The following is a 25,876-nucleotide window of genomic DNA, read 5'->3' as shown; positions in this document are numbered from 1 at the left end:
TGATGATTTATCTCAAAATTCGATTTTTTGATAATTTTTAAAGAAATTGGATCATGGTGGGGTAAAATGGACACGTTCTGGTGTAATATGGACCATATGAAGTGCATACATTATTTTCAACGAAATTTTATTTTGTAAAGTTTGTATTGTTTACCTCCGAAAACACCAAACGTTCATTAGGAAATTCGAATTTCCAAGTTTTGTTCAAATGGCATTTTTAAGAGATTTTTATTGATGTAACATGCTTTTTTAGTTAAATCATTGTAAGTAAATATATCAATCATTATCCAACATTTTTTATTTCCAGAGGCTCATTTTAGAGATGCTTAACTTATGCATACAATTTATCAACTAAATTCACTGTTTTATGCTTAATTTCTTAAGATGTCCGTTTTACCTACACACTATGTCCATTTCACTCGCATACTTTTAAAACGAGATTTTTTCGTCCTGATTTTCATTGTCAAAAAAATCACAAAATCCAATTGGTTTCCACTAAATTGACTTCAAGCCATGGTAGTGCTTCTATTCAAGATTCACGTAAGTGGCTTAGGTTCACAATATTACGGCGTTTTCCTCGTGAAAATGGCGTGATTCCTTAGCATGTGATGATTACTAATTAGAGTAGAGTGGGGCAAGAGTGCGCGTGGGGTAAGAGTACGTTTTCGATTTTTGAAGTAATAAAAAGATAAACTAGCAGCACTGCATCAGTTTGACAGGTATTCTGGCCAACTATTATCATGTGTAATTGTAAACGATTTGAATAAACAACAAGGGAGATATGGAGTTAGATAACTTTTTGGTCATTTTGCTAAAAATAATTTGATTTCCGTAACTAGTATTTCATTACCATACACACTTAAAATAAATCGTTGAATTCGGTAAAATTTTACTGAAATCTCAACAGCAGAACTGTTCGGTAAATAATTTAACTGATTTTCGGTGATTTTGACAGTTGAGCAATGGAAACAATACAAAAAATCTGTAAAATAAATTACCGAACAGTTCTGCTGTTGAGATTTCGGTAAAATTTACCGAATACGGTGAAATGAGTTAAGTGTGTATATACGTTCAATCAGGTGAACATTATACCATTTCAATAATCTATTGTATAGAGTACTTTATGGTGCAGAACACCAATCTGGTTAGTTTTCCAAGAAGTCAAAACCTTTACTTGAATAATTTTTGGGACTGTGGGGTAAAAGTACGCAGGAACCGGTGGGGCAAGAGTACGCATATGAATCTTCAAGTTATGAAGTCAAACCCGTATCTCCGGCCGAAATAAGACTTCTTCCAAAGCGTAAAGATCCACAACTAAGAAAAAGGGACAGAATTCGAATTTATCACAAGTTTTTAGGATAAGTTGAAGTAATTCGGTGTTAGAAAGGAATTAGCGAACAAAGCACTGAAGCAAAATAATGAAATTGTATTAGGATTGGTGTACACCAAAACATAGTACGAAAACACAATTTCATCTAAATGATAATTTCATTTAATCAAAAGAAACATTCATAAATTACGCAACGTTTAGCTGGGAGGGTTTGCGAGATATGTGACGATCCATATAATTTTTAGAGGATTCATACAAATAGTGTAAGATAGGGGGAGGTGATGAAATAGCCAAATTTTACGTTACGTGATTGATGGACTTTCTTTAAGAAAAATGCCTTTGTATACACCACGCGAAACCTGATATATATTTTTACCTCTGTAGTTTTTTGTATATATAAAAACAATGGTGGTTCGAATGAAAGTGCACATTTTTAGGACCCCCTCCCCCTTTAAGAGTTACGTAATCTTTAAACATTTCGTAATATATGCTCATTAAACATCAATTAAATGTTATTAACTTTTATTTGTGTTAATATATACTTAAAGCACATGATTGGATAAATGCATACTCTTACCCCACCCGATGCGCACTTTTACCCCACCGGTGGGGTAAGAGTGCGTTTTTCACTTGTCTTGCAATAAGGGTTCTACTGAAACGAATCTCAATAATTTCAATATTTTTTCCACTGGGTAACATAAAGGAAGAGTATATGAATCATCGACACTGATTTGATATGCAGAAGCTTGCATCAAAAGGGACACATGATAAACTAAGTGCGTACTCTTGCCCCACTCTACTCTATTGGAACGATTAATTAAGACGCAGTTTTCACTGAGTGAAAGGTGTTGAGTATTCCTTTTAGCTATGTAAGTTTTCTTTTAACATGCGCTTGATGGGGAAGCGTCATTAACAGTATAATGAAAAATAAATTTCCCATACTTATTTGCATCCAAACTTGCAACGGCTTGTGCTAAATCAGTTTTAGTCCAAATGAGCTCAAATTTTCAGAGGACACTCAGAACATGGTAAAGAATCAGATGAGCACTGTGGAGCAAAACAGATTTTTGAACCACCCTAATGTCTATATTACCCCCAGCCCCATATATTTTAAATGCTTTAGGTAGTCACAAAACATTGTTGTTTTGAGTAGAAGATAATGTGATATGTATGGGCAGCAGGGACTATGTCCAAGGGCTTGACGATCCCTCCCCAGCCATCTGCGAGTTGTGGGGCTTGCCTAGGATGTGGTGGGGTTTGACAGTGGGCCCTGTTAAACCTCTATAAAAAGCTGCATGTATCCGCAAGTAGGCCCCACCAAAGCGACCGTGTGCCGCTCAAAGCACACAAGCCCAAGTCCTGGTGTTAGGTGGGACGCTAAACAGCCCTGAAACGACGTCTCTCCGACGAGACAGGAGGTTTGTGCAGGTCGCCTAGAAAACCAATCATTACGAACAATATAAGAGATAATGCGACTCGATAGAATCGGCAAAGACCTAGGCGACGAATAAAGGATCACGATTGGAAGCTTGGAACATGGAACTGCAAGTCGCTAGGTTTCGCAGGTTGCGACAGGATGATCTACGATGAATTACATCCCCGCAACTTCGACGTCGTGGCGCTGCAGGAAATTTGCTGAACAGGACAGAAAGTGTGGAAAAGCGGGCTACCTTCTACCAAAGTTGTGGCACCACCCACGAGCTGGGAACCGGATTCATAGTGCTGGGTAAGATGCGCCAACGGGTGATTGAGTGGTAGCCAATCAACGCAAGAATGTGCAAGCTGAGGATAAAAGGCCGTTTCTTCAACTATAGCATCATCAACGTGCTCTGCCCACACGAAGGGAGACCCGACGACGAGAAAGAAGCGTTCTATACACAGCTGGAGCAGACATACGATGGATGCCCACTGCGGGACGTCAAAATCGTCATCGGTGACATGAATGCTCAGGTAGGAAGGGAGGAAATGTATAGACCGGTCATCGGATCGGATAGTCTGCACACCGTATCCAATGACAACGGCCAACGATGCATAAACTTCGCAGCCTCCCGCGGAATGGTAGTCCGAAGCACCTTCTTTCCCCGCAAAAATATCCACAAGGCCACATGGAGATCACCTAACCAAGAAACGGAAAGCCAAATCGACCACGTTCTAATCGACGGTAAATTCTTCTCCGACATCACGAACGTCCGCACTTACCGCAGTGCGAATATTGAATCCGACCACTACCTCGTTGCAGTATGCCTGCGCTCAAAACTCTCGACGGTGTACAACACGCGTCGAAGTCGGACGCTGCGGCTTAACATTGGGCGGCTACAAGACGGTAGACTAGCCCAAGAATACGTGCAGCAGCGGGAAGTGGCACTCTCTTGGAAGTGGAAGTCTCTTGAAGATGGCTGGAGAGATATTCGATCCGCCATTGGTAGCACCGCAACCGCTGCACTTGGCACGGTGCCCCCGGATCAGAGAAACGATTGGTATGACGGCGAATGTGAGCAGTTAGTAGAAGAGAAGAATGCAGCATGGGCGAGATTGCTGCAACACCGCACGAGGGCGAACGAGGCACGATATAAACAGGCGCGGAACAGACAAAACTCGATTTTCCGGAGGAAAAAGCGTCAGCAGAAAGATCGAGACTGTGAAGAGACGGAGCAACTGTACCACGCTAATAACACACGAAAGTTCTATGAGAAGTTGAACCTTTCACGTAAGGGCCACGTGCCACAGCCCGATATGTGTAAGGACATAAACGGGAACCTTCTTACGAACGAGCGTGAGGATACTACGAACTACACTACGAAGAACACCTGAATGGCGATGTGGCAGACGAAGATAGCGGTATGATGATGGACCTGGGAGAACACGCGCAGGACATAATCTTACCGGCTCCGGATCTTCAGGAAATCCAGGAGGAGATTGGCAGGCTGAAGAACAACAAAGCTCCTGGAGTTGACCAACTACCAGGAGAGCTATTTAAAAACGGTGGTGAGGCACTGGCTAGAGCGCTGCACTGGGTCATTACCAAGATTTGGGAGGAGGAAGTTTTGCCGCATGAGTGGATGGAAGGTGTCGTGTGTCCCATCTACAAAAAGGGCGATAAGCTGGATTGTAGCAACTACCGCGCAATCACATTGCTGAACGCCGCTTACAAGGTACTCTCCCAAATTTTATGCCGTCGACTAGCACCAATTGCAAGGGAGTTCGTGGGGCAGTACCAGGCGGGTTTTATGGGCGAACGCTTCACCACGGACCAAGGTGTTCGCCATTCGCCAAGTACTGCAGAAATGCCGCGAATACAACGTGCCCACACATAATCTATTCATCGACTTCAAAGCCGCATATGATACAATCGATCGGGACCAGCTATGGCAGCTGGGTCTGGGTCATTTGGCATAAAGTCATTTGGCATAACGCCATTTGGCATAAGGTCATTTGGCATAAAGGCCATTTGGCATAATGGTCATTTGGCATAACGGACATTTGGCATAATTTCGAGCTGTGAAAGCGAAAGGGATATTTCATGTAATGTTTAGCGTAGATAAAGTAGGTCGAGGCTGTTTTCTGATAAATTTAGATTGATGGTAGACATTTTCCGGAAGAACGAAATAACAAAACGGCAGAATTACTTCCGAGAGAGGGATCACATCCATCAATGACTTATTCCGGCCACATGCCTGCTTTCAAAGTAGGGATTCGCCCACCATTGCTTCAATCCGAGCATGCGCCGGAAGACCAGATCAAATTCACCATTGCCTTAATCTGGGTAAGCGCCTAACTTTAAAAACTCAAGCAACACACTTGTCGTAGACGAGTTACTAAAACCAATCAAGTCACATATGAGTTATTGCAACCAAATCAATCTGAATTGTGCTTTTCGGGGAAGAGATCACATCTACCATTGATTTATTCCCGACAAGCGCCTACTTATAAAGAAGGAGTCACATCTACCATTGCCATAATCCGGGCAGGGCCTACTTTCCAAGAAGGGATCACATCCACCATTGCATTGCCACAATTCAGGCCACACACCTACTTTTAAAGAAGTGATTACATCCACCATTGCTTCAATCAGGACAAGCGCCTATTTTTAAAGAACAAATCAAATCCTCCATTGCCATAATCCGTGCAAGTGCCTATTTTTAATGAAGGGATCACATCCACCATTACCTTAATCAGGGCAAGCACCTTCTTTTAAAGAAGGAATCACATCCACCATTGCCTCAATCCGGGCAAGCGCCTTCTTCTAAAGAACACTCAGCGAACTGAACTATAGAAATTCATAACTGGCGCCGTATGAATCTTCGACTGATTATTCCACAAACAGTGCTTCTTATACGCAGTTACCTGTAGTGAATACGATAGACCATCTGATTATTTAATATATGTTTAGACCATTTATGTGAATTTCTCTGAGTGTTAGAAAGTCCACTGTTTCAAAGCTTTCAATTTTGTTTAGACAGAAAGCGCATACGTTGATGCACAGATTGACGAATGCGACAAACGTCATTCAATCGTGTGAGAGATGCGACTTGGTAATGAAGGAATGAAGGGAAGTAAAATGAAGGTATGAAAGAGAGAAAATGTAAATGTAAGGATCTGAGCCGGACAGACGGCAGCTAGAAAAAGCAGAAATGTGCATGAGAGGGTCAGTCTATTGACGATGTTTTAATCGATCGGATGTATTTTGTTCATTCGTGTTTGCGATTTGTATGACTCTTCGGCTGAGTCGAGTGCGTATACGACATTACCTTCCTGAGTAATCAAGCGTAGATTGGCGTGTGGTCTACATACCGGCCTCCTGACCCCGACGTCCATGGTTCGAACCCAGTCTGCCGCACTTCATCTTTTTTCAAATGAAAATCATCATTCATAAGGCAACATATTGAAATTCATACCGATTCCTTGTGGCAAATTTTCATAAGGCGTTTGATTGAAAATCATACGTCCATTTTCCTCAGTGAAGTAATCACATCCACCATTGTCATAATCCGGGCAAGCGCCTTCTTTTAAAGAAGGAATCACATCCACCATTGTCATAATCCGGGAAAGTGCCTACTTTTAAAGAAGGGATCACATCCTCCATTGCCATAGTCCATGCAAGCGCCTACTTTTAAAGAAGGGATCGCATCCACCATGGCCTTAATCCGGGCATGCGCCTACTTTTAAAGAAGGGATCACATCATCCATTGCCATAATCCATGCAAGCGCCTACCTTTAAAGAATGGATCGGATCCACCATGACCTTAATCCGGGCAAGCACCTACTTTTAAAGAAGGGATCTCATCCTTCATTGCCATAATCCGGCAACACACCTTCTTTTAAAGAGGGGATTATATCCACCACTGCTCTAGTCCGGGCATGCGCCTACTTTTGCATTGCATTGCAAATGCATTCTTTTCACGAGAGGACAATGTCTTTCTAAAATTGTTATTGACGGGTGTTATATTTACTATTCCGGGGTGTTTCCCGCACCATTTAGTCACCATTTAGCGAACGCAAAGAAAAATTATGCCAAATGTCCGTTATGCCAAAAGACCCTCACTTTTGACGTTGGTTACAATTATGCCAAATGTCCGTTATGCCAAATGACCGTTATGCCAAATGGCCTTTATGCCAAATGACCTTATGCCAAATGGCGTTATGCCAAATGACTTTATGCCAAATGGCCCGCTCCCATGGCAGCTAATGCACGAACACGGATTTCCGGATAAACTGACACGGTTGATCAAAGCGACGATGGATCGGGTGATGTGCGTAGTTCGAGTTTCAGGGGCATTCTCGAGTCCCTTCGAAACCCGCAGAGGGTTACGGCAAGGTGATGGTCTTTCGTGTCTGCTATTCAACATCGCTTTGGAAGGGGTAATACGAAGAGCAGGGATTAACACAAGTGGTACAATTTTTAATAAGTCCGTCCAGCTATTTGGCTTCGCCGACGACATAGATATTATGGCACGTAACTTTGAGAAGATGGAGGAAGCCTACATCAGACTGAAGAGGGAAGCCAAGCGGATCGGACTAGTCATTAACACGTCGAAGACGAAGTACATGATAGGAAGAAGTTCAAGAGAAGATAATGTGAGCCACCCACCGCGAGTTTGCATCGGTGGTGACGAAATCGAGGTGGTAGAAGAATTTGTGTACTTGGGTTCACTGGTAACTGCCGAAAATGATACCAGCAGAGAAATTCGGAGACGCATAGTGGCTGGAAATCGTACGTACTTTGAACTCCGCAAGACACTCCGATCAAATAGAGTTCGCCGCCGTACCAAACTGACAATCTACAAAACGCTCTTTAGACCGGTAGTCCTCTACGGACACGAGACCTGGACGATGCTAGTGGAGGACCAACGCGCACTTGGAGTTTTCGAAAGGAAAGTGCTGTGTACCATCTATGGTGGGGTGCAGATAACGGACGGTACGTGGAGGAAGCGAATGAACCACGAGTTGCATCAGCTGTTGGGAGAACCATCCATCGTTCACACCGCGAAAATCGGACGACTGCAGTGGGCAGGGCACGTAGCCAGAATGTCGGACAGTAACCCGGTGAAAATGGTTCTCGACAACGATCCGACGGGCACAAGAAGGCGAGGTGCGCAGCGGGCAAGGTGGATCGATCAGGTGGAAGATGACTTGCAGACCCTCCGTAGACTTCGTGGTTGGCGACGTGTAGCCATGGACCGAGCCGAATGGAGAAGGCTCTTATATACCGCACAGGCCATTTCGGCCTTAGTCTGAATAAATAATAATAATAATAAATGCTACTTATCCTAAGATTTCGCTCGAAAAACTATTGATAACAATGATTTTTCCTAATAAAATTGACTCCCTTATACCTCTAGTGGTGCAACTGTACCAATAGTGGCGAGTATCATAAGAAATCAATGTATAGAACCACTATGGGAACCATAATAATTTTTACCGCCATTGAGAAGTAGTAGTGTAAGCAATATTTGGTAGTTGTTGCTTGCAATCGCTTGTGGTCACTTTTCACGTGACAACTTCACGCGGATTTCAGAATTGACGCGTTTTTTACACGGTTTTCGGAACTAACGCATTTTGTTTAATCGCATCTCGGGATCTACTCGGATCCCACTTTTTACGCGGATTTTCAAAAAGGTCAGTAATTTGGAAAATGGCGTATACATCACTTTGTCAGATTATGGCAGTTTAGGACCCAATTTTGTGTATTCTCAGTTTATAAACAGATTCTGGTAGGTTGAATAAAATTGTAAAAAGAATTTAACATCCGTTCTTGGGAGTATTAAGATAATAATAAAGTATACATCTTACGAACTGCACATAAATGCATATCTGTCGCATGTGGATAGTAATTCCTGCAAACATAGATCCGTTATTCCTATTCTTTTACGGTCAGTAAAGTAGCGATAGACTACCAGGCTTGTGAGAACATTCCACTGAACAAGTTGCATTTAAAAAATATCACAGATTGGAATTGTGGTTCGGTTTCACTCGATAATTCAGTATAGTTTTTCAAACCGAAATGTATTTGACTTTGAACTTCACTTAAAGGCCATTATGCTTAATGGAATGCAACAAACATACTCTCTCTATGAAATCCTCCGCATCCCAAATAGTAAGGTGAGGAAACATAATTAAAACATTCATACAACGGAAAAACAAAACCCCCCGAAGTTCATTAGTATTCTGAATTTTTAATAACATGGCTCCACACTACTGGCGTTTCCGACGCCGCAGAGAAGGGTGATGGGCATATCCCGACTTCCTTTATTGTCATTCCAGTTTTGAATCACCAGCGAGAAGTAAGTGTAATTTAGCAACGACTGCCGGTGTATGGTGCCTCATGACTGAGAACTAGAGCAGCTAAGCATGATTCAAGAGAGGCTCGACAAAACAGCGTAGGCCCCAATAGAGGCAGATGACCAAATGCATGAAATTCAAAAGTGCATTATTATGCAGGATGTGTCCGGCTTCTTGCCACCTATGCCCGAGAGTAATTTCCATGTTTTAGTTGGAATAGTTGTACACCATTATTCAAGAAAGGTGAACTGACCAAAAGCCACATAGGTATTCTGTATAGAAATTATAATTATTTGCATTGGGATTGTATAATTACCATTTAACGCTTCTTGTTTCGAGATAATTTTATTTCCTTACTAGTTTCTTTAAGTATACATAAACGAGACGAGAAAGTCAAAAACATGAATATATAATTGTGGTTAGTTATATAACTGATCACGTAGCAATGAGGTGTTTAGAGAAAAATCCAATTATTCCATCATTAAGTGAACCTGCGTTTGAAAAAAGGATATATATTTATATAATGACAAATCAATTATTCGCCGCAGGATATCCCACCTTATACTGTGCTCACGACAGGCATGACACAGCGAACGCGTGATTCAGCTTCGCAAATTTGCCTCTCCAAATCGAAGAATAATCCATATCCACATTGACCTTCAATCAATCGTCCTAGAAAGCATGTCAGGTAGCTTTGGCAAGATTCTGGATGAGGGAAGAATACGCCTTCGAATGCACCACTTGCACAGTCAATATCCTCCATAGCAATAGTTGAAGATTGAATCCCCATCAGTAGGAAAATCAATGAAATTAATTTGAGCATGTTGGCTGTCTGCTTCGTATCGACCAATGTATTAGAGTATCAACTAGAGACTATTTTACATATAAATCACTTCTTGTCTCAAGAACGAGGACATCCTCACTGATAATTTAAAGATAACGATTCACGATAATGAAAACAAAAATTGGAATGGCATAGAGAAGAACAAGTACCCGTAAATGGAATTGTATGGGAGCCAAAAAATGTGGGGCAAATAGAAATCGTAAGCAGGGGTGTTGTGTTAGTAGTTGCACTGAACAGTTTTAAATGTAAATGTAGTGCGATTGTAGATTTGTGTCTTTCTGCTTTCATATTTTTTTTCACGAATGGCTCTACATTCCAACTATAACTTTAAGCGATTTTCAACTCAGTGTTCTATTAGTAATTCCACAGTTATTAAGTGAAAGCTTTTCTATGCCAACCATTGCATGAATATGTATTTTGGTTACCAAGCAAAGGATACACTATGCAAAAGGAGATGAGAAGACATCCTAGACTGAACTAGAATCGACCTCGCCATCTCTGGATTGGCAAACCTATGCCTTTGATCGCAAGGCCAGGTCAATTTACGAAACTGTGTTTGAAACTCTACTATGTCAGGAGATTCGAAACTTTTTCATTTTAAAAAAAATTCTCTTGACTGGACCAAAAATCGAATTAGCCGTTTCCAGATTGGCAATCTATTGCTCGTAAGACCGTTATCACTGACCAATCGAATGTTATCCATTTGATAAGAAAAATATTTTAAGCTTTTAGTGGTCGGGTCAAGCAAAAGACACCAAAGACGGCCTTACTTTTGAGGTTGCAATACTATACGTCGAAGGTACAATAAAGTAGTGGAACTGAATGGAATAGTACAATCTCGTCCTATGAGTATCATTTGGTCAAATTAAAGATAACATCGAACCAACAATAAAACCCTCTGAAGACACTTTGGTACAAAAAGGCCGTTATAGCTAACAGAGCGTTGGTTTTTGTTCCTGTACCGGAAAGGGGGAATACCCTTCGTTTACCTATTGCGAAAATTATGAAAAATAATTATCAATCATGCAGGCTACATTCAAATTTGGACAGATATGGATTACAGCACAATGTGGAGACCTGGATGAAGGTGATCAGATATCAAACATCCGTACAATAAACAAAATGATGTATCACACGAATAAGATTAAATTGTCATAACCCATAAACTGATTTATATCGAAAAAAAATCACCATTTTTTCTACTAGTTGCATGCAAAATTACTTGTTTCTCGACAAGTAACAACAACTGTAATGTGACTAAATTATGCACAACGCGTCCTATGTGGAACTTTTTTGTAACTCAATAAGCGCAAAAGGTGGAATCTATTTACAATATCTTGTGGTTACAATGTTTATACGGAGAATTTGAACCATGACCCTTGAGATTTGCAATCACATAAAAAAAACTTTTTGGAGATATTGCTATTGCTTGTAGCTTCATTGTACCTTATCGGGTGCATACAAGAGACTGGTGGAAATAAAATAGAGCTCAGCTAAGCACAAAGTGTTTGTCAACACATCAGAAAAATGGTGAAACAAGAAATAACCGAAATATTACTGTTAGTGCAACTGAACTGTTTTGTTTGATGTGTAAATTCGTGCACCAAATGTTATTTACTTAAACTGAACGAGAATCAATCTAAATCTATCCAAATCAAAAGAAAATCTTATCGGCCTTCTACATATTTAATCCAAATGTACTAGATGTTTTATCAAATCCAATCCAAATCGAATCCAAATCTTATCCAAATCTCATCTAAATCCAATCCAAATCCAATCCAAATCCAATCCAAATCCAATCCAAATCTAATCCAAATCCAATCAAAATCCAATCCAAACCAATCCAAACCAATTCAAACCAGTCCAAACCAATCCAAACCAATCCAAACCAATCCAAACCAATCCAAACCAATCCAACCAATCCAAACCAATCCAACCAATCCAAATGCAATCCAAACCAATCCAAACCAATCCAAACCAATACAAATCCATCCAAACCAATCCAAACCAATCCAAACCAATCCAAACCAATCCAAACCAATCCAAACCAATCCAAACCAACCAAACCAATCCAAACCAATCCAAACCAATCCAAACCAATCCAAACCAATCCAAACCATTCCAAATCCAATCCAAACCAATCCAAACCAATCCAACCAATCCAAATCGAATCCAAATCGAATCCAAATCTTATCCAAATCTCATCCAAACCAATCCAAACCAATCCAAACCAATCCAAACCAATCCAAACCAACCAATCCAATCCAATCCAATCCAATCCAAACCAATCCAAACCCAATCCAAACCAAACCAATCCAAACCAATCCAAACCAATCCAACCAATCCAAACCAATCCAAACCAATCCAAACCAATCCAAACCAATCCAAACCAATCCAAACCAATCCAAACCAATCCAAACCAATCCAAACCAATCCAAACCAATCCAAACCAATCCAAACCAATCCAAACCAATCCAAACCAATCCAAACCAATCCAAACCAATCCAAACCAATCCAAACCAATCCAAACCAATCCAAACCAATCCAAACCAATCCAAACCAATCCAAACCAATCCAAACCAATCCAAACCAATCCAAACCAATCCAAACCAATCCAAACCAACCAAACCAACCAAACCAATCCAAACCAATCCAAACCAATCCAAACCAATCCAAACCAATCCAAACCAACCAAACCAATCCAAACCAATCCAAACCAATCCAAACCAATCCAAACCAATCCAAACCAATCCAAACCAATCCAAACCAATCCAACCAATCCAAACCAATCCAAACCAATCCAAACCAATCCAAACCAATCCAAACCAATCCAAACCAATCCAAACCAATCCAAACCAATCCAAACCAATCCAACCAATCCAAACCAATCCAACCAATCCAAACCAACCAAACCAATCCAAACCAATCCAAACCAATCCAACCAATCCAAACCAATCCAAACCAATCCAAACCAATCCAAACCAATCCAAACCAATCCAAACCAACCAAACCAATCCAAACCAATCCAAACCAATCCAAACCAATCCAAACCAATCCAAACCAATCCAAACCAATCCAAACCAATCCAAACCAATCCAAACCAATCCAACCAATCCAACCAATCCAAACCAATCCAACCAATCCATCCAATCCAAATCCAATCCAAATCCAATCCAAATCCAATCCAAATCCAATCCAAATCCAATCCAAATCCAATCCAAATCCAATCCAAATCCAATCCAAATCCAATCCAAATCCAATCCAAATCCAATCCAAATCCAATCTAAATACAATTATAAATTATACTCGAAATATCGCTTCCACACTATAAAATTAAACTACGGAAACCTGGATGGGCCACTCTAGTGTATACGTAACGATATGATTGCAGTGATGCCGAATTCTTCAATGTTTTGAATTTGAGTTGAAATATAATTACAAAATTGCTGTTTTTGTTGCAGTTTTCCATCTTATCAGTTCAATTTTGTGTTTGTCATAATTTATCTTTTCAATATAATTTATTTTACAAACAAAAGAGTTGAATTTCACAGTGAAAGTTCATTCAAGCGCTTTGAAAAAAAAAATCTAGTTCGGCAACCCTTGAGAGTACTGCAAGCCATGTAAACAGTTTGGAATACGGACAAGGATAATTTAGACGTTGTTCGAAATAAACCTATATCAAACTATAGGAAATCGCGTTGGTTTTTTAAATATAATTATATTCATAGTGAAAATGTGATGTGCTTTATGTGCTGTGAAGTGAATTTTGAAGGGATAGAATTGTTTTAGCTTGAAATTGAGTGGAAAACAACGGCGTGAAAACAGATGAATCTGCTAGTAGCAATCGAGCAGTGCATCAAACCATCAGTTCAGAGGTAGGAAATGAAAATAAAAGTGCTTTATAATTTTATCTTTTAATCATTTGATTCTTGTGAATTAAAACATTACTTAAACAAAATCTTGAATAATATTCCAAACATTCAATAATGTGTTCCATCCATTATTGTGTACATACGATGTGAGAAATTGCAATTATAAAAAAAGAATTTTCCATATAGAAATCAATTTTTTCCGTGGAAAAAATACAAAATTTCCATAAATAAATAAAGCTTCTTACTATTCATTTATGGATATATTTTTATTCTCTATTACCCTTTATGATTTATGATTTTTTGTAGAAAAAAATATTTATTTTGTGGAAAATTTTGTGATTATTTATTGCTACTATAGAGATGAGTGACGTTTAACGCTCGCACACTAATGTGCAATTCGTCATGTAAAAACATGTTTGTTTTCCTTCTGCTCATAACCTCAAAAATGATCGGATCATCACAATGATTTCAAAAAATATATGGAAATATACTCATTTTACCCAATCTTTGCTGAGTTGCATCATCTAGGAGTGTTTGTTTTCCTTTTATCGCCACTCACACATTCGGACGTGAGAATCTCAATAGCATTAGCATTATCCGAGTTGCTCGGATGTTGCATTCGACGCAGAATGCGGCCTAGTTTTTTGTTATTGAAAATTGGCCCAATCGGCCAATTTGTTCCGGTGTTTATAGACAAAACATATTTTCCTCCCTTTTTCGCCTTGGAAAAAATATCAAAATAGAACTTTTTTTCAAAAACTACTGCAATATGTACATTCAAATAAACGCAAATAAATGTAAATTGATAGAAATAATTGAATCTATCACGCTGAAGTGTAATTTGGACCTCTCTTATGTGCTTTTCTCATTACATGTTATAGCACACGAGAAAGCACACCATCATCGCTAGGTGGATTTTTCTGGGTTTTCATACATAAATAAAGCTCAATTACCTGTAGAAGCCTCAATCAGCGCCACCATCAGTTCCAGCAGACAGATGAATATGATCAATTTCATTTCTACGTCACTTTGTATATGGTAGAAGTCACTAAGATTGAAATACTGCGATCACATTTGACGAAAACTTTTCCAGCTTTTGACTGTCACTGTTCTGTTCATTCACAGATTTCAAAGCTTCGGCAAGAAGAAATCTTGATAGGATCAATAGTTTTGTTCATTTTCTTTTCACCTCTCAATAACAGAAATAGCATTATATTTTCGAAACAATTTCACTTGATTGATCAATGAGGATGAAAATAAATAATTATTATCACAGACGTCTAGCTTCTATTGAATAACTTCTTTGGGGTTGGCATTACTGATTTAAATGATACATTCTATCCTCGATCCATTATTTAAATTTTTATTTTCATTATTCATAAAAAGTTGAAAATGAGAAAACGTTGTGCGCGATTCCACGTTAAATGTTATTTGAGATTGCCCTTTTCCTTTTATGACCGAGCAGAACTTTCTGCATCGCTTTGAAGATTTATATCACAAGCAACGATGCTTGTAAACTTGAACGGGTCGCAATACAGTCCACAATTACCGTCTTTTCGTCAGATTGAAAATTACTTCTTCACACTATTAAAGGTGTTGTGTGACGAAGCTATAACTTACCCTACAAATGGAACGCCTCAAGTAGTTGCTGTTCTACTCTGAGACTTGATGAGTTAAACAATTGTATCATATGGATAGGGACGTTGCGCTTCGTGAGCTGTTTACGTAGACAAACGATATATAGTCAAGCTTACGATGCACTACGTGAATGCTTCGTTTGTGATTTACTTTTTATGTTTTGCTACTGTTTGTAAATTGCAGAATAAAAATAACTGAACCGAAATGAAGAAAACCTAATTTATATGCCATAAATCTCCATCTCCACATTTTCATTGTAGCCATTATTCTATTGTTCACATTAAGACGGATGTAATGTGTATCCATAGTTATCATTTATGATGCTACGTTTCCAGATTACGACTAAACAACACCAACCCCAAAGAAGTCGAAATATACACTCGATATACACCAGTCACATCAGCTTGGTTGCTCGTTTCGTATTTTGCGATATATAGGTTCTGGGTGCACAATAACAAAAAGGTTTGATTAAAAAATGTCCTCCAAGGTTCGCATTCTTGGTATCTCGCTGGCAAAGGCACTGACTGTTTTCACGAATATGTTCATATTTAAAATGTTGACATAACCGCCGCAAATCGCCATTGAAAGGCAAGCAAAGGGTTTTAACGCGTTCAGCGGACGAATATTTTCAATTCCAAGGTAGTACACGATCGACAATTATTCATCCGCTTGGCATTCGAATACGAGGAATTTATTTCAGCATCTGTTGACCATCGGATCAGGAAGTTGGATACGTCATAGCTCTGAATGATTGCTCAGCTCATTTGATTTAGATATCAGTAATTGTTCGGGAATGCGATGTTACGTCGCCTATGTCAATTTTTTTGTTTATGAACAGAGAAACCTAAAAACAAACAAGCACACATATCGTTCAACCAGATATGCAATACAACTTTCGCAGACGTATGGTTATCAACTCTAATAACATCTGTAAACGAATCGCTCGCGATTGATTTATGGCCGATGTGTACTGAGGCGTATAATGAAGGATCACAAACAATATTTTGCACTAATTGGTTCAAACTGTTCGTACTATTTCACTTTGCTGATTTTAGCTAGCCTCTGCTTCTCGGAGCTCAACCCGTCTTAGTTAAGCGATAATATGAAACTAAAGCGCTCCGCTAAGCCAACCTGTCTGACGCCAGCTTCGGTCTGCACTATACACATATGGTAATCCCAAATACTGAAACGCTGCGCACTGCGTATATACACTCCCAAGTTGAGTCCCATGCGTACACTCCCCACACAATTATGGGCCAGGTAAGAATGATTCATTCACTTTCAATATCAAGGTTGGTATGTAGTAGTTTTGGGTATATTTGGATATATTATATTGGAGATTCTTTGGCTAAAGCCCCTAGTTCACTTTTAATCTGATCGTTAAATATTTATAAAGCCGAGCAGGAAAGAATAGATACTAATTACTTGGCTGAGATATTCAAAATCCAGTACTCTCTACGATGATAATGATCATAGAGGAAAATATAAAAAATAATAACTCATCCATGTTCTACGAATATCGATACGAATAGCCGATATGTCCTATAATACTCCTCAATATACTATTTTGCCTTCTGAAATCTTTGCCTTTATCATACAACAAAGCTGTATAGAGAAACTATCACTCCAAATACGAACTTTTTGTAGGAGGTTCGGGGATACTGTGATGGTTTCGAATATTTAGTGATTTGTGTTCGATCATTTAGTCAATAATTCATTTCAGAGGCTGCATATCAAAAAGTGTCGTCTGTCTAACAGTTCGTTATTTGAATTCCACTAGTCACGGAGTTAAAGCACTGGTAAGATGGAGTAACTTATAATGAAAAATTGATTTTTTATAGATAAAAAAACTCATTAAAACTGTCGATGATGCACAAACCTATTTTACAACTCTTTAACTAAACCCATTAAACTGGTTCAAGCTCTCTTTCTATCGAAGAGCATAGTAGCTGGGTGACGAATGAATGTGGGGCGACTGTAAATGATGGCTAAAAGTGTGTGATGTTAAATTTATATCTCACATCGTCACAGATATCGTCATATTGGACCAACACCACCGTGTTTCACGTGCTTAGGTCATCGCTTTGCTTGCAAAAACAACCAATGTTTACAATTCTTCACAGACATAGGGCTGGTATTGGTACACTGGTACTACGATATAAATGCAAAGAAACTAAAAGGAATTAATTCCGCTGTATTTCGGTAATCCAATACCAACAAGATAATGCAGTTCTAGATCTTCGTAGTAGCATTTAATTACCGTCATGATGAATGAATAGCAAACTAGATCAATCATTTGTGATAACCGATTTATGATTGATGATACAATCAATAAAATTGCTTACCTGCGCGGATTCCGTATGTTTTATTCCATGTACTGTGAATGCTTCTGTTGATTGAACAATAAACATATTTTCTAATTAGTAAAACTTTTAGCTTAACATTTTATTTGTAAGGATAATTATGTACATCAAATTATTTGATCGCATGAACTTAGAAATTGAGATATTTTTTTGTTTAGTCTTGTTCATTCTAAAATTTGGTAATTCAATATCAAATAATAAGAAAAAAAAATTTGAGGGGGATATGCAATGAATCGTTGAAAATTTCTAATGATGTGACTGTTAGTTGCATTCATTTTGAGAAATTTTCCATTAAGCATCTCCTGAGATGTCTATCCAACAAACATTGAATGCTAAGAAAATTATTTTGAGCTTTTTAGTGGAATGTCTTCTCTTGTCATAAGACGAGTTTATACAATCCCATTGAATTCCACCACTTAAGTGGTGGTCTTATGACAAGCAATGAATGCTGTTGAAGGTCTTATTAAGCCAAAAACAAATTACTTCAGCTACTTTCTTCTTCTTTCTTCCTTCTTTCTTTTTATGCTTCTTCCATTTTTTCCTTTTTCTTCTTCCTTCTTCCTTCTCTCTTCTCCTTTGCGTTTATGACCTCTATGTAGTAGAAACTTTAATTGTTTAACTGTTCTAACTGATGAACAAATGAGTTAACAGATGAGTTCCAAATCAAAAAGTTTGCTTTGATTTTTAATTGATGTTTGATTTAGATAATGGCGATTTTTATAAGATTATAAGATTATAGGATTTGTTCTGTGGATTACTACTAAAATGATCTAAAACATATTTAAATTACTTTCGATTATTACTAATGTGACCAACAAGCGTCCTGCGAAACGCGGGACGCCTATCTAGATTGCGTCACTGGCTTGAAAATGGATCCTTCAAAAGTGCATTTCGCATAGATTTTGGCCCAAAAAAAATGGAAAAATATTTGTAAGGCTGTATGAACTGTAATAAATTTGTAAAACGAAATCGAAAAATGCAGCATCCCGCTAAACGTCTGGTCATATTAATTTTGCTCAAATTTTGTTTCTTTTTGGCATTTATAATCATTCGAAAGTCAGAGGTGATCCAACCAACGGATGTAAATCTCTATGATACAGAATAAAAAATAACAATGGAAAAGTAGTCACTATTCGTAACATTTTCAATAAATGAAAATAAAAAATTATCCTAATTAATAACTAAGCTCGAGTTTATTTCAACATACCGTAATTCGCCTTCGGTGGAACAGTATAGTCTTCATCAAACTCCAGTTCAGATTTTACAAGATTGGCAACATTAAGTTGACATTCCTAAATAAAACACAATGGAAACAAAGAGTCAAATAAAATCGAAGAGAAAAATATCTACGGGAAAAAAACGCTACCTGCATATTTCGGAAATCCCATTTGGTGATCGATCTGGATTTACAAAGCTGCATTTTATTCCAGCATTTACATTTCCGGTTCACTATTTCGCAACCTGATTCTACTAAGATTGTCTCAGTACAGTTTTTAAAATGGTCCACATCGGTTTCGTTGTGCGTCGGAATATCTAGAATACGTAAAATGACACAACTTACTATATGCTAAACTTAATAATGCGTTACGAGATCATAATCATGCACATAAAAAAATTGCAGAATTTCAAATGAATATTTAATAGATTTTTGAGAATTAGTGGATTAAAATATAAAATATTGGTAATCCTTTTTTAAATAATTAAATTAAATGTTGATTGGCAAGTCGAAATAAAAGTAAATGTAAAATTAAATAAATACCATCTTTTTGGAGCGTAGTAGACATAGACACAAAATTGAATTGATAATAATAAGAACATCTAACAACATCAAAAACATCAAAACAATCTAAAAAACAAAAATCTTCATCGTGTGCAAAACCACGTAAAACCGGCCAATAAAATCAATTACCTAAACAGATTCCAGACCCACCAACTGGTATCTTGGAAACGCAACTAAATGGAGGCTCACACGTGCCGGAAAATCCACCTGGGCCACCACAAGCCTCTCCGAAAGTACGAGCACAAACTTTGCAGCACCTGCAAATATACGCATACAAAAATTCGTTTATAAAGTTTGCACTTTTTGTTTTTTCTTCTTCCTCTTTTTCACAAATTACTTCGGATAATCGAGTAAATAAACTTTAGTTTCATGGCATACAAGGGAACTATTCTATTTCCATCTCACGGTCGCATATTCGTTTTATTGCAAGAAAACACGTCAATTTCGTCTTTTCTTTTTGCATACAATCGTGCTCACTGCTGTAAAATATCATGGAAGAGGAAACAATCTCAATTGCTTTTTGTTCCTTGGTTTTAAACAGGATAAATATGAGAACATGAAATAAAGAACCGAAAGTGTAACCCTACTTTGTACGTAGAACAGTAGAAAACTAGTGCAATTAGTTGCAAAAAGATGAACACGAGTTGTACGTTTATCCAACGAGGCTTCACGAGTTAGATAAATACTGCGAGTGCTGAGAAATAGAGTTTTGCAACGAGTTGCACACATTATTTCTGCCTTTCTCGCACAACAAAGTTGTACCGAAAGGCTATATGATTGCTCCAAAAAAGAACTTTTGATAGAAGGCCCGGAGACCCATAATGAATAATGTCGACAAACTGAGGTAATGTCTTAATGTGTTTGTGTTGGTGTGTGTGTTTATGTGTGTATGTATGTGTATATATATATATTTTTTTTTTATTGGGTTAAGACACTAATGTCGCACTTCCTCGCAAAACTGCTTGGAAACATTCACTATCACCCCTTGCTGCCTGCTAGGGAGATTGGGCTCTGGGGTTCACGCCTGCTATGTTACCTAAAATTAGGTAATCCTTGTTTCTATGGAAACTTGCTTTCACTGTGATGGGAGGAAAAACCTCAAATGAGAGAAAAAACCTCCTTTCCTAGCTTTGCTATCTTGCTCCTCCCCGGGACCGCAAGATGCGTCTTCTACTACGAGCTCACGAGCTTATAATCAAATCTTTCTGTGTCGATGCCTGCACTTCTCCGGTACTACCAATCTGCTTTACTTCGGAGAAGTCGGCCTGTTGTGCTGTTAAGCACCTCTCCTTGGCCTCCACTTTGAAGTGGTTGGTGTCTCGACGACTTTAACCAACTAATTCTTCGCGTTCTACTCGGTCTAGTCCTCGAGGGCGGATCTAGCCTACTCCGACAGAGAATTCCCCGGTGAAGGAGTTTCTCCCACACCGAAGCCAACCAGCCGGGTGCCAAGGTCAGTCCAGCGATTCCGGTGGAACAGGGCGTCCGTTTCACTGGTGCCCTGACTACCCGTCGCTGGTGGTATTTCGTCGCGATCTACTCAGTCTAGTCCCCGGCGGTGGATCTAGCCTACACCGATGGTGAGTTCCCCGACAAAAGAATTTCTCCCGGTACCGATTCTCTTTGGTCGTTGCGCCATTTATTTTGCAAAATAGATGATATGCGCGATACTACTCTGTCGCCCGCATTCCAAGTGCTTTCCTCTCGACACATTTCCTCAACGACGTTCTCCAAGCTTAAACCGGTTAGTTCCCTTCGTAGTGTCTCAAACCTTGGACATACGAAGACCACGTGCTCCGGCGTCTCTTCGACGTTCTCACAGTTCGGACAGAACGGTGAGTTGGCATGCCCGAACCGATGCAGATACTTACTGAAGCCTCCGTGGCCCGACAGGAACTGCGTCAGGTGGAAGTTTACCTCGCCATGCTTTCTATTTATCCACGTTGTCAGGTTCGGAATAAGAAGGTTGGTCCACCTTCCTTTCTCCGTACTGTCCCACTCCTGTTGCCATCTCGCCATCGAGCGGATTCTCACCACCTTCCTTATGTTTCTGGTGTCTCTCCGCTGATAACACTCGATATCTTCCTCCAGTGCGATGCAGATGGGTAATATCCCGGCAATAACGCATGCTGCCTCCGACGATATGTATGTGTGTATGTATGTGTGTATGTACGTGTGTATGTGTATTTTGCAGACACACTTTTGGAATTGAGCATTATCCGATTTGCTCGCAACAAATTGCATTCGACGGGGAATGCGGTCCCATTGTTTGCTATTGAAAATTAGCTTCATAATGGAATTATTGGAAAACTTTTTTTCTTTCAAGGCTCCCCCGGAACCGATTTTTTTTTATTATTTTCAAAATTTTAGACAGTGCATTTTACTCAAAGCAAACACATGCAAAATTGTGATCTAGTCCCAAGAAGACCTTTTTTGAACTTTCCAATGTGATTTTTTTAATATATTTTGTAATGGACGAGGAAGGCATCATCACTACTAGGTGGATTAATCTGGGTTTTAGTAATGACAAATTTATAAAGAAGACACGCCGCGGCCGCCGACGATTTTTAGGCCCTGCCGCAGCCCCCGTTTTTGACCGGCTCGCCGCTGCATTTTTTTGACCGCGCCACCGGTGAAAAGCAATAAATTGGTTTTGATGGTTGATATCCCTCCCTCAATTTGTTAGAAGAAAAACTCCGTTCAAACCCTTATGCTGCGCCGCTAAAAAGAACATGTACCCGCAAACCTCTTTTACCGTCATTAATTGGGAGGACGAAAAACGAATATGACGGAAAAATATAACGAAATATCGCATAACGAAAGATCCATTAGCTCCTTACAGAAATTGAAACATGTTCTTAGTAATCATTTGAACTTAATTTGAGTAGAACGCATGTTCCATTCCAGGCCATACAAGATTTTCTAGAATTGTAGTACAGATCTATTTGCTCCTTCTGGCAATGAACATGCGCTTAGTGATCTTCTTCGTCTCTTATTGTCATTACATCCCTCACTGGGACATTACCGCCTCGTAGCTTAGTGATCATTAAGCATTTCCACAGATATTAACTGCGAGGTTTTTAAGCCAAGTTACCATTTTTGCATTCGTATATCACGAGGCTAACACGATGATACTTTCATGCCCAGGGAAGTTTTTACCAACCCGAAAATTTCCTACACCAGATCGATAATAGAACCCAGCCATCTGAAGCATAGTCTTGCTTTGTAGCCTCACAACTTATCGCACGGCTAAGGAAGGCCCAGCTGTTTGTGATCATTTGAATCAAATAGCATTTGACTTCCTGTTATACAATTTGGTTGTAAGGATCATATAGAGCACGAACCATTTTTTGGAAAGATCTGGCACCCAAGTCCAGGAAATATTATTTTTGAGGACATATCCAATTTGGTTCTATCGATTATCATTTAAATTCGCGTTTGGATTCGCGTGTAAACCCTAAGGCCCAAACTCTTAGGAATTCTTGGATGAACTGGCAGAAACATAACTCTTAGTTGCTTTATCGAAGTCAATACAGAAATCCCCCTCTCTCCCACAACAACATTTTCTCGCTACACGCTAAAAATGAACTACTCAAAATTGAGTCGAATCCGACTCATTTTCATCAAAAACGGGACAACTCAAAATTTGAGTAAAAGATACTACTTCAATAAAATGATGATTGCACTTAAACTAGGAGTCTGTTTGTCGTAAAATGCACTTAGATAGATAGATAAACTTGATTCGCATCTGTCGTATTAAAAATTGATGGAAGGCCAAGCTTAACTTTCGCGAAATCATCATTTTATTGAAGTAGTATCTTTTACTCAAATTTTGAGTTGTCCCGTTTTTAATGAAAATGAGTCGGATTCGACTCAATTTTGAGTAGTTCATTTTTAGCGTGTATGCTACTGATTTTATATATGTCCAGCCGAATCTAGGACAACGCCACTGATTTTTGAAGAATTCTTCTCCAAGGATTTTTGGAAACTTTTTACCCCTGCTGACTGTCGTTTTTCTTGAATTCTGAGCAACAAGAAAATTCCTGATCTTTGAATTCTGGGAAACTGTCAAATCATTCTGGGTTCTTCCATATTCAGAAATTCTGGAGAATACCTTCCTCATAAGTCGTAAGGACGTACACCATCAGAAAATATTACATCAAAAAATTAAAAAACCTGCAGCCTACGCAGCCGCATCAAAACAGGTATTTTTCATGAATTCTATGGAAATCTCTCCCCAGATATTTTAGTCAGGAAATATACAACTCGCTATACAAGAATTGTGGAATATTCTTATTGGATTTTTGGAAAGTTTCTCCTTCAGAAACTCTGGGCAATTCCTCCTGCAAGAATTCGTTCTACAGAAATTCACCTGAAAGCTCATTCAGAAATGTTAAGGAACATCGGGAAAAATCAGGGAAATTCATCTCTTTCGAATTTTTTAGAAGAAACGCATGAAGAGAAATCACTGGAGAAGATCGTAAAGAAATTCCGGAAGAAATTTTCTCATGGTATTCCCGAAGAAATACTTCAGCGTAGGTAGGTACAATAAAAATTATGCTTATTGAATATTGCCATTAGGGCACGAGAAATGCAAATGTTTAACAAAGGTATTGTTCGCCACTCACCGACTCACATTTAATGTTTGAAGGATAGTTTTGAACCGTCCCGATCCGAACCGCAGCCACCGCCGCAGACAGCAAAGTAAATCGGCGCACAGAACTACCGAACACAATATGACAAGAATTATTTGCCTTGCTGCTCTTATATTTCCAAGAATACGACATTATTTTTGTAATTAGAGTTAGATTCTCGAAATTTTCTCAGAAGCAGAAACTACAATACAATAGCATAAAACCGATATTTGCTGTAGATATAATGCAAAATAACGGAATTAAATGTTAGCAACAAAATTGTCTTCTTTTTTCGGATCTTTGTGATTATTACAGTCACTCTCAAAATTGAGCGTACAGCATGGATTAGATGAATATATTCAAGAATTTCAAAGGAAATTTAATTGTTGGCTCGGTTGTTTTAATGCATTCATCCCTTCCTCTAAAGTTCATTTATTTGAAAACAATCTCAAAATACGCCTATTATATGTGACAAAATTGAGCGTATAGCGAATTTTTTTTTTTCTATAAAATTTCTTGTTATAAACACGACTAATGTATTTGAATATTGTTTTCTAATAATTATATTTATAATAATAAACATCCGCTGCTTAAACATTCAATGTTTTGAAATTAAACCATGTTTTAATCAAAATGGCGAACAAATGTATAAACAATGCTATTTAACAATTCAATGCTGCTGGGCAAAATCAGGCCTATGCTAAGAGCTCATGTTTAGCGTAGCCAACACCAACACCAACGCCGAGCAACGTACGCCAAATCTAAAAAAGCTTAACATCATAAAACATCCAAATTAAGCTTTCTTCAATATGCAACTTTAATCGGGAATATTCATTAAATATGACTAATGAGTTTAATTGATTCAAAACTTATCTACATGATCAATTTTGATTTTACTAACATGGAGAACAACAATTTGTCTTTTATTTCACCGTGAAAAGCTTGAGCTGAATTTAAAAATAAATCCTGCTCTTTTATTGTTGTGGATATTTTCAATGATCATTGACGATTGTTGACATCTCATGCAACTGACAGCGGTCTATCTGCACACTGTGCCCGGGACATGGTGGCTATTTTTAGGCTAAGGGACTTAGATAGGGATGTCTATAGCCTGGGCAAAATAGATGCTTTATGATATGGATATCACCGTATCGTGTCTTATATATGATAGATAATCGAAATCGAGCGAAACATACGATAAATTTGGGAAAATTCTGTCGGTAAATGATGAAAACAGATGTAAACATACAGAGAAAACGACAAATGTTGGGAATGACATATTTCAAATTAGGTATAACTTTATTTAAAAGTCGATGTATCGGTAGCTTATAAGCTCAGGACACTTATTACGGATACTTTATAAGAAGTCATTTTATATTTGAAAACATCTGTCACCGTAGGAACAAATTTGGTTGAATTATTTAAATTCACCAAGATATCATTAAATAAGCTGCCATTTATTTTTACTCGCCACATGGAAATCATCCAATTGTATCCCTTATGGTAACAGACCGTGGAGTTCAATCCAAATATAATTATGAAATTACGATTTTAAGCTATCTTTTCAATATTCAATCAGAAGTGCTCTACGGGGTTGAAAAGCTGTTTTTATGATCGGTACCTTAACATTCACCTT

The 25,876-nt window shown here is 38.6% G+C and overlaps 1 protein-coding gene and 1 long non-coding RNA gene across 8 annotated transcripts in view; both read right to left on the bottom strand.

Moving 5' to 3' along the window:
• LOC134227526 (cysteine-rich motor neuron 1 protein-like) overlaps window positions 1-25,876 on the bottom strand; it is a 34,300-nt gene that overhangs the window by 2,725 nt on the left and 5,699 nt on the right. Inside the window, exons 3-6 of one of the 7 annotated variants that reach the window (XM_062709088.1) lie at window positions 19,736-19,863; window positions 19,193-19,359; window positions 19,034-19,118; window positions 17,809-17,852 (exon numbers count right to left, since the gene is read on the bottom strand). In XM_062709088.1, coding sequence (XP_062565072.1) covers window positions 17,809-17,852; window positions 19,034-19,118; window positions 19,193-19,359; window positions 19,736-19,863 — 424 coding nt within the window. Of the gene's footprint in view, window positions 1-14,778; window positions 15,058-15,445; window positions 15,466-15,854; window positions 15,914-16,461; window positions 16,621-17,808; window positions 17,853-19,033; window positions 19,119-19,192; window positions 19,360-19,735; window positions 19,864-25,876 lie in introns of those variants that run through there. The other 6 variants (XM_062709081.1, XM_062709085.1, XM_062709086.1 and 3 more) reach the window with 6 other exon arrangements.
• LOC134224493 (uncharacterized) lies at window positions 9,436-10,026 on the bottom strand. The gene is made up of 2 exons (XR_009982959.1): window positions 9,668-10,026; window positions 9,436-9,600 (listed from the first exon to the last, which is right to left on the bottom strand). It is a non-coding gene; the product is annotated as an uncharacterized LOC134224493 (long non-coding RNA).

Source organism: Armigeres subalbatus, chromosome 3 (genome assembly GCF_024139115.2).
Source record: "Armigeres subalbatus isolate Guangzhou_Male chromosome 3, GZ_Asu_2, whole genome shotgun sequence".
In the NCBI taxonomy this organism is placed as follows: Eukaryota; Metazoa; Arthropoda; class Insecta; order Diptera; family Culicidae; genus Armigeres; species Armigeres subalbatus.
This window is presented reverse-complemented; position numbering and strand designations above follow the sequence as displayed.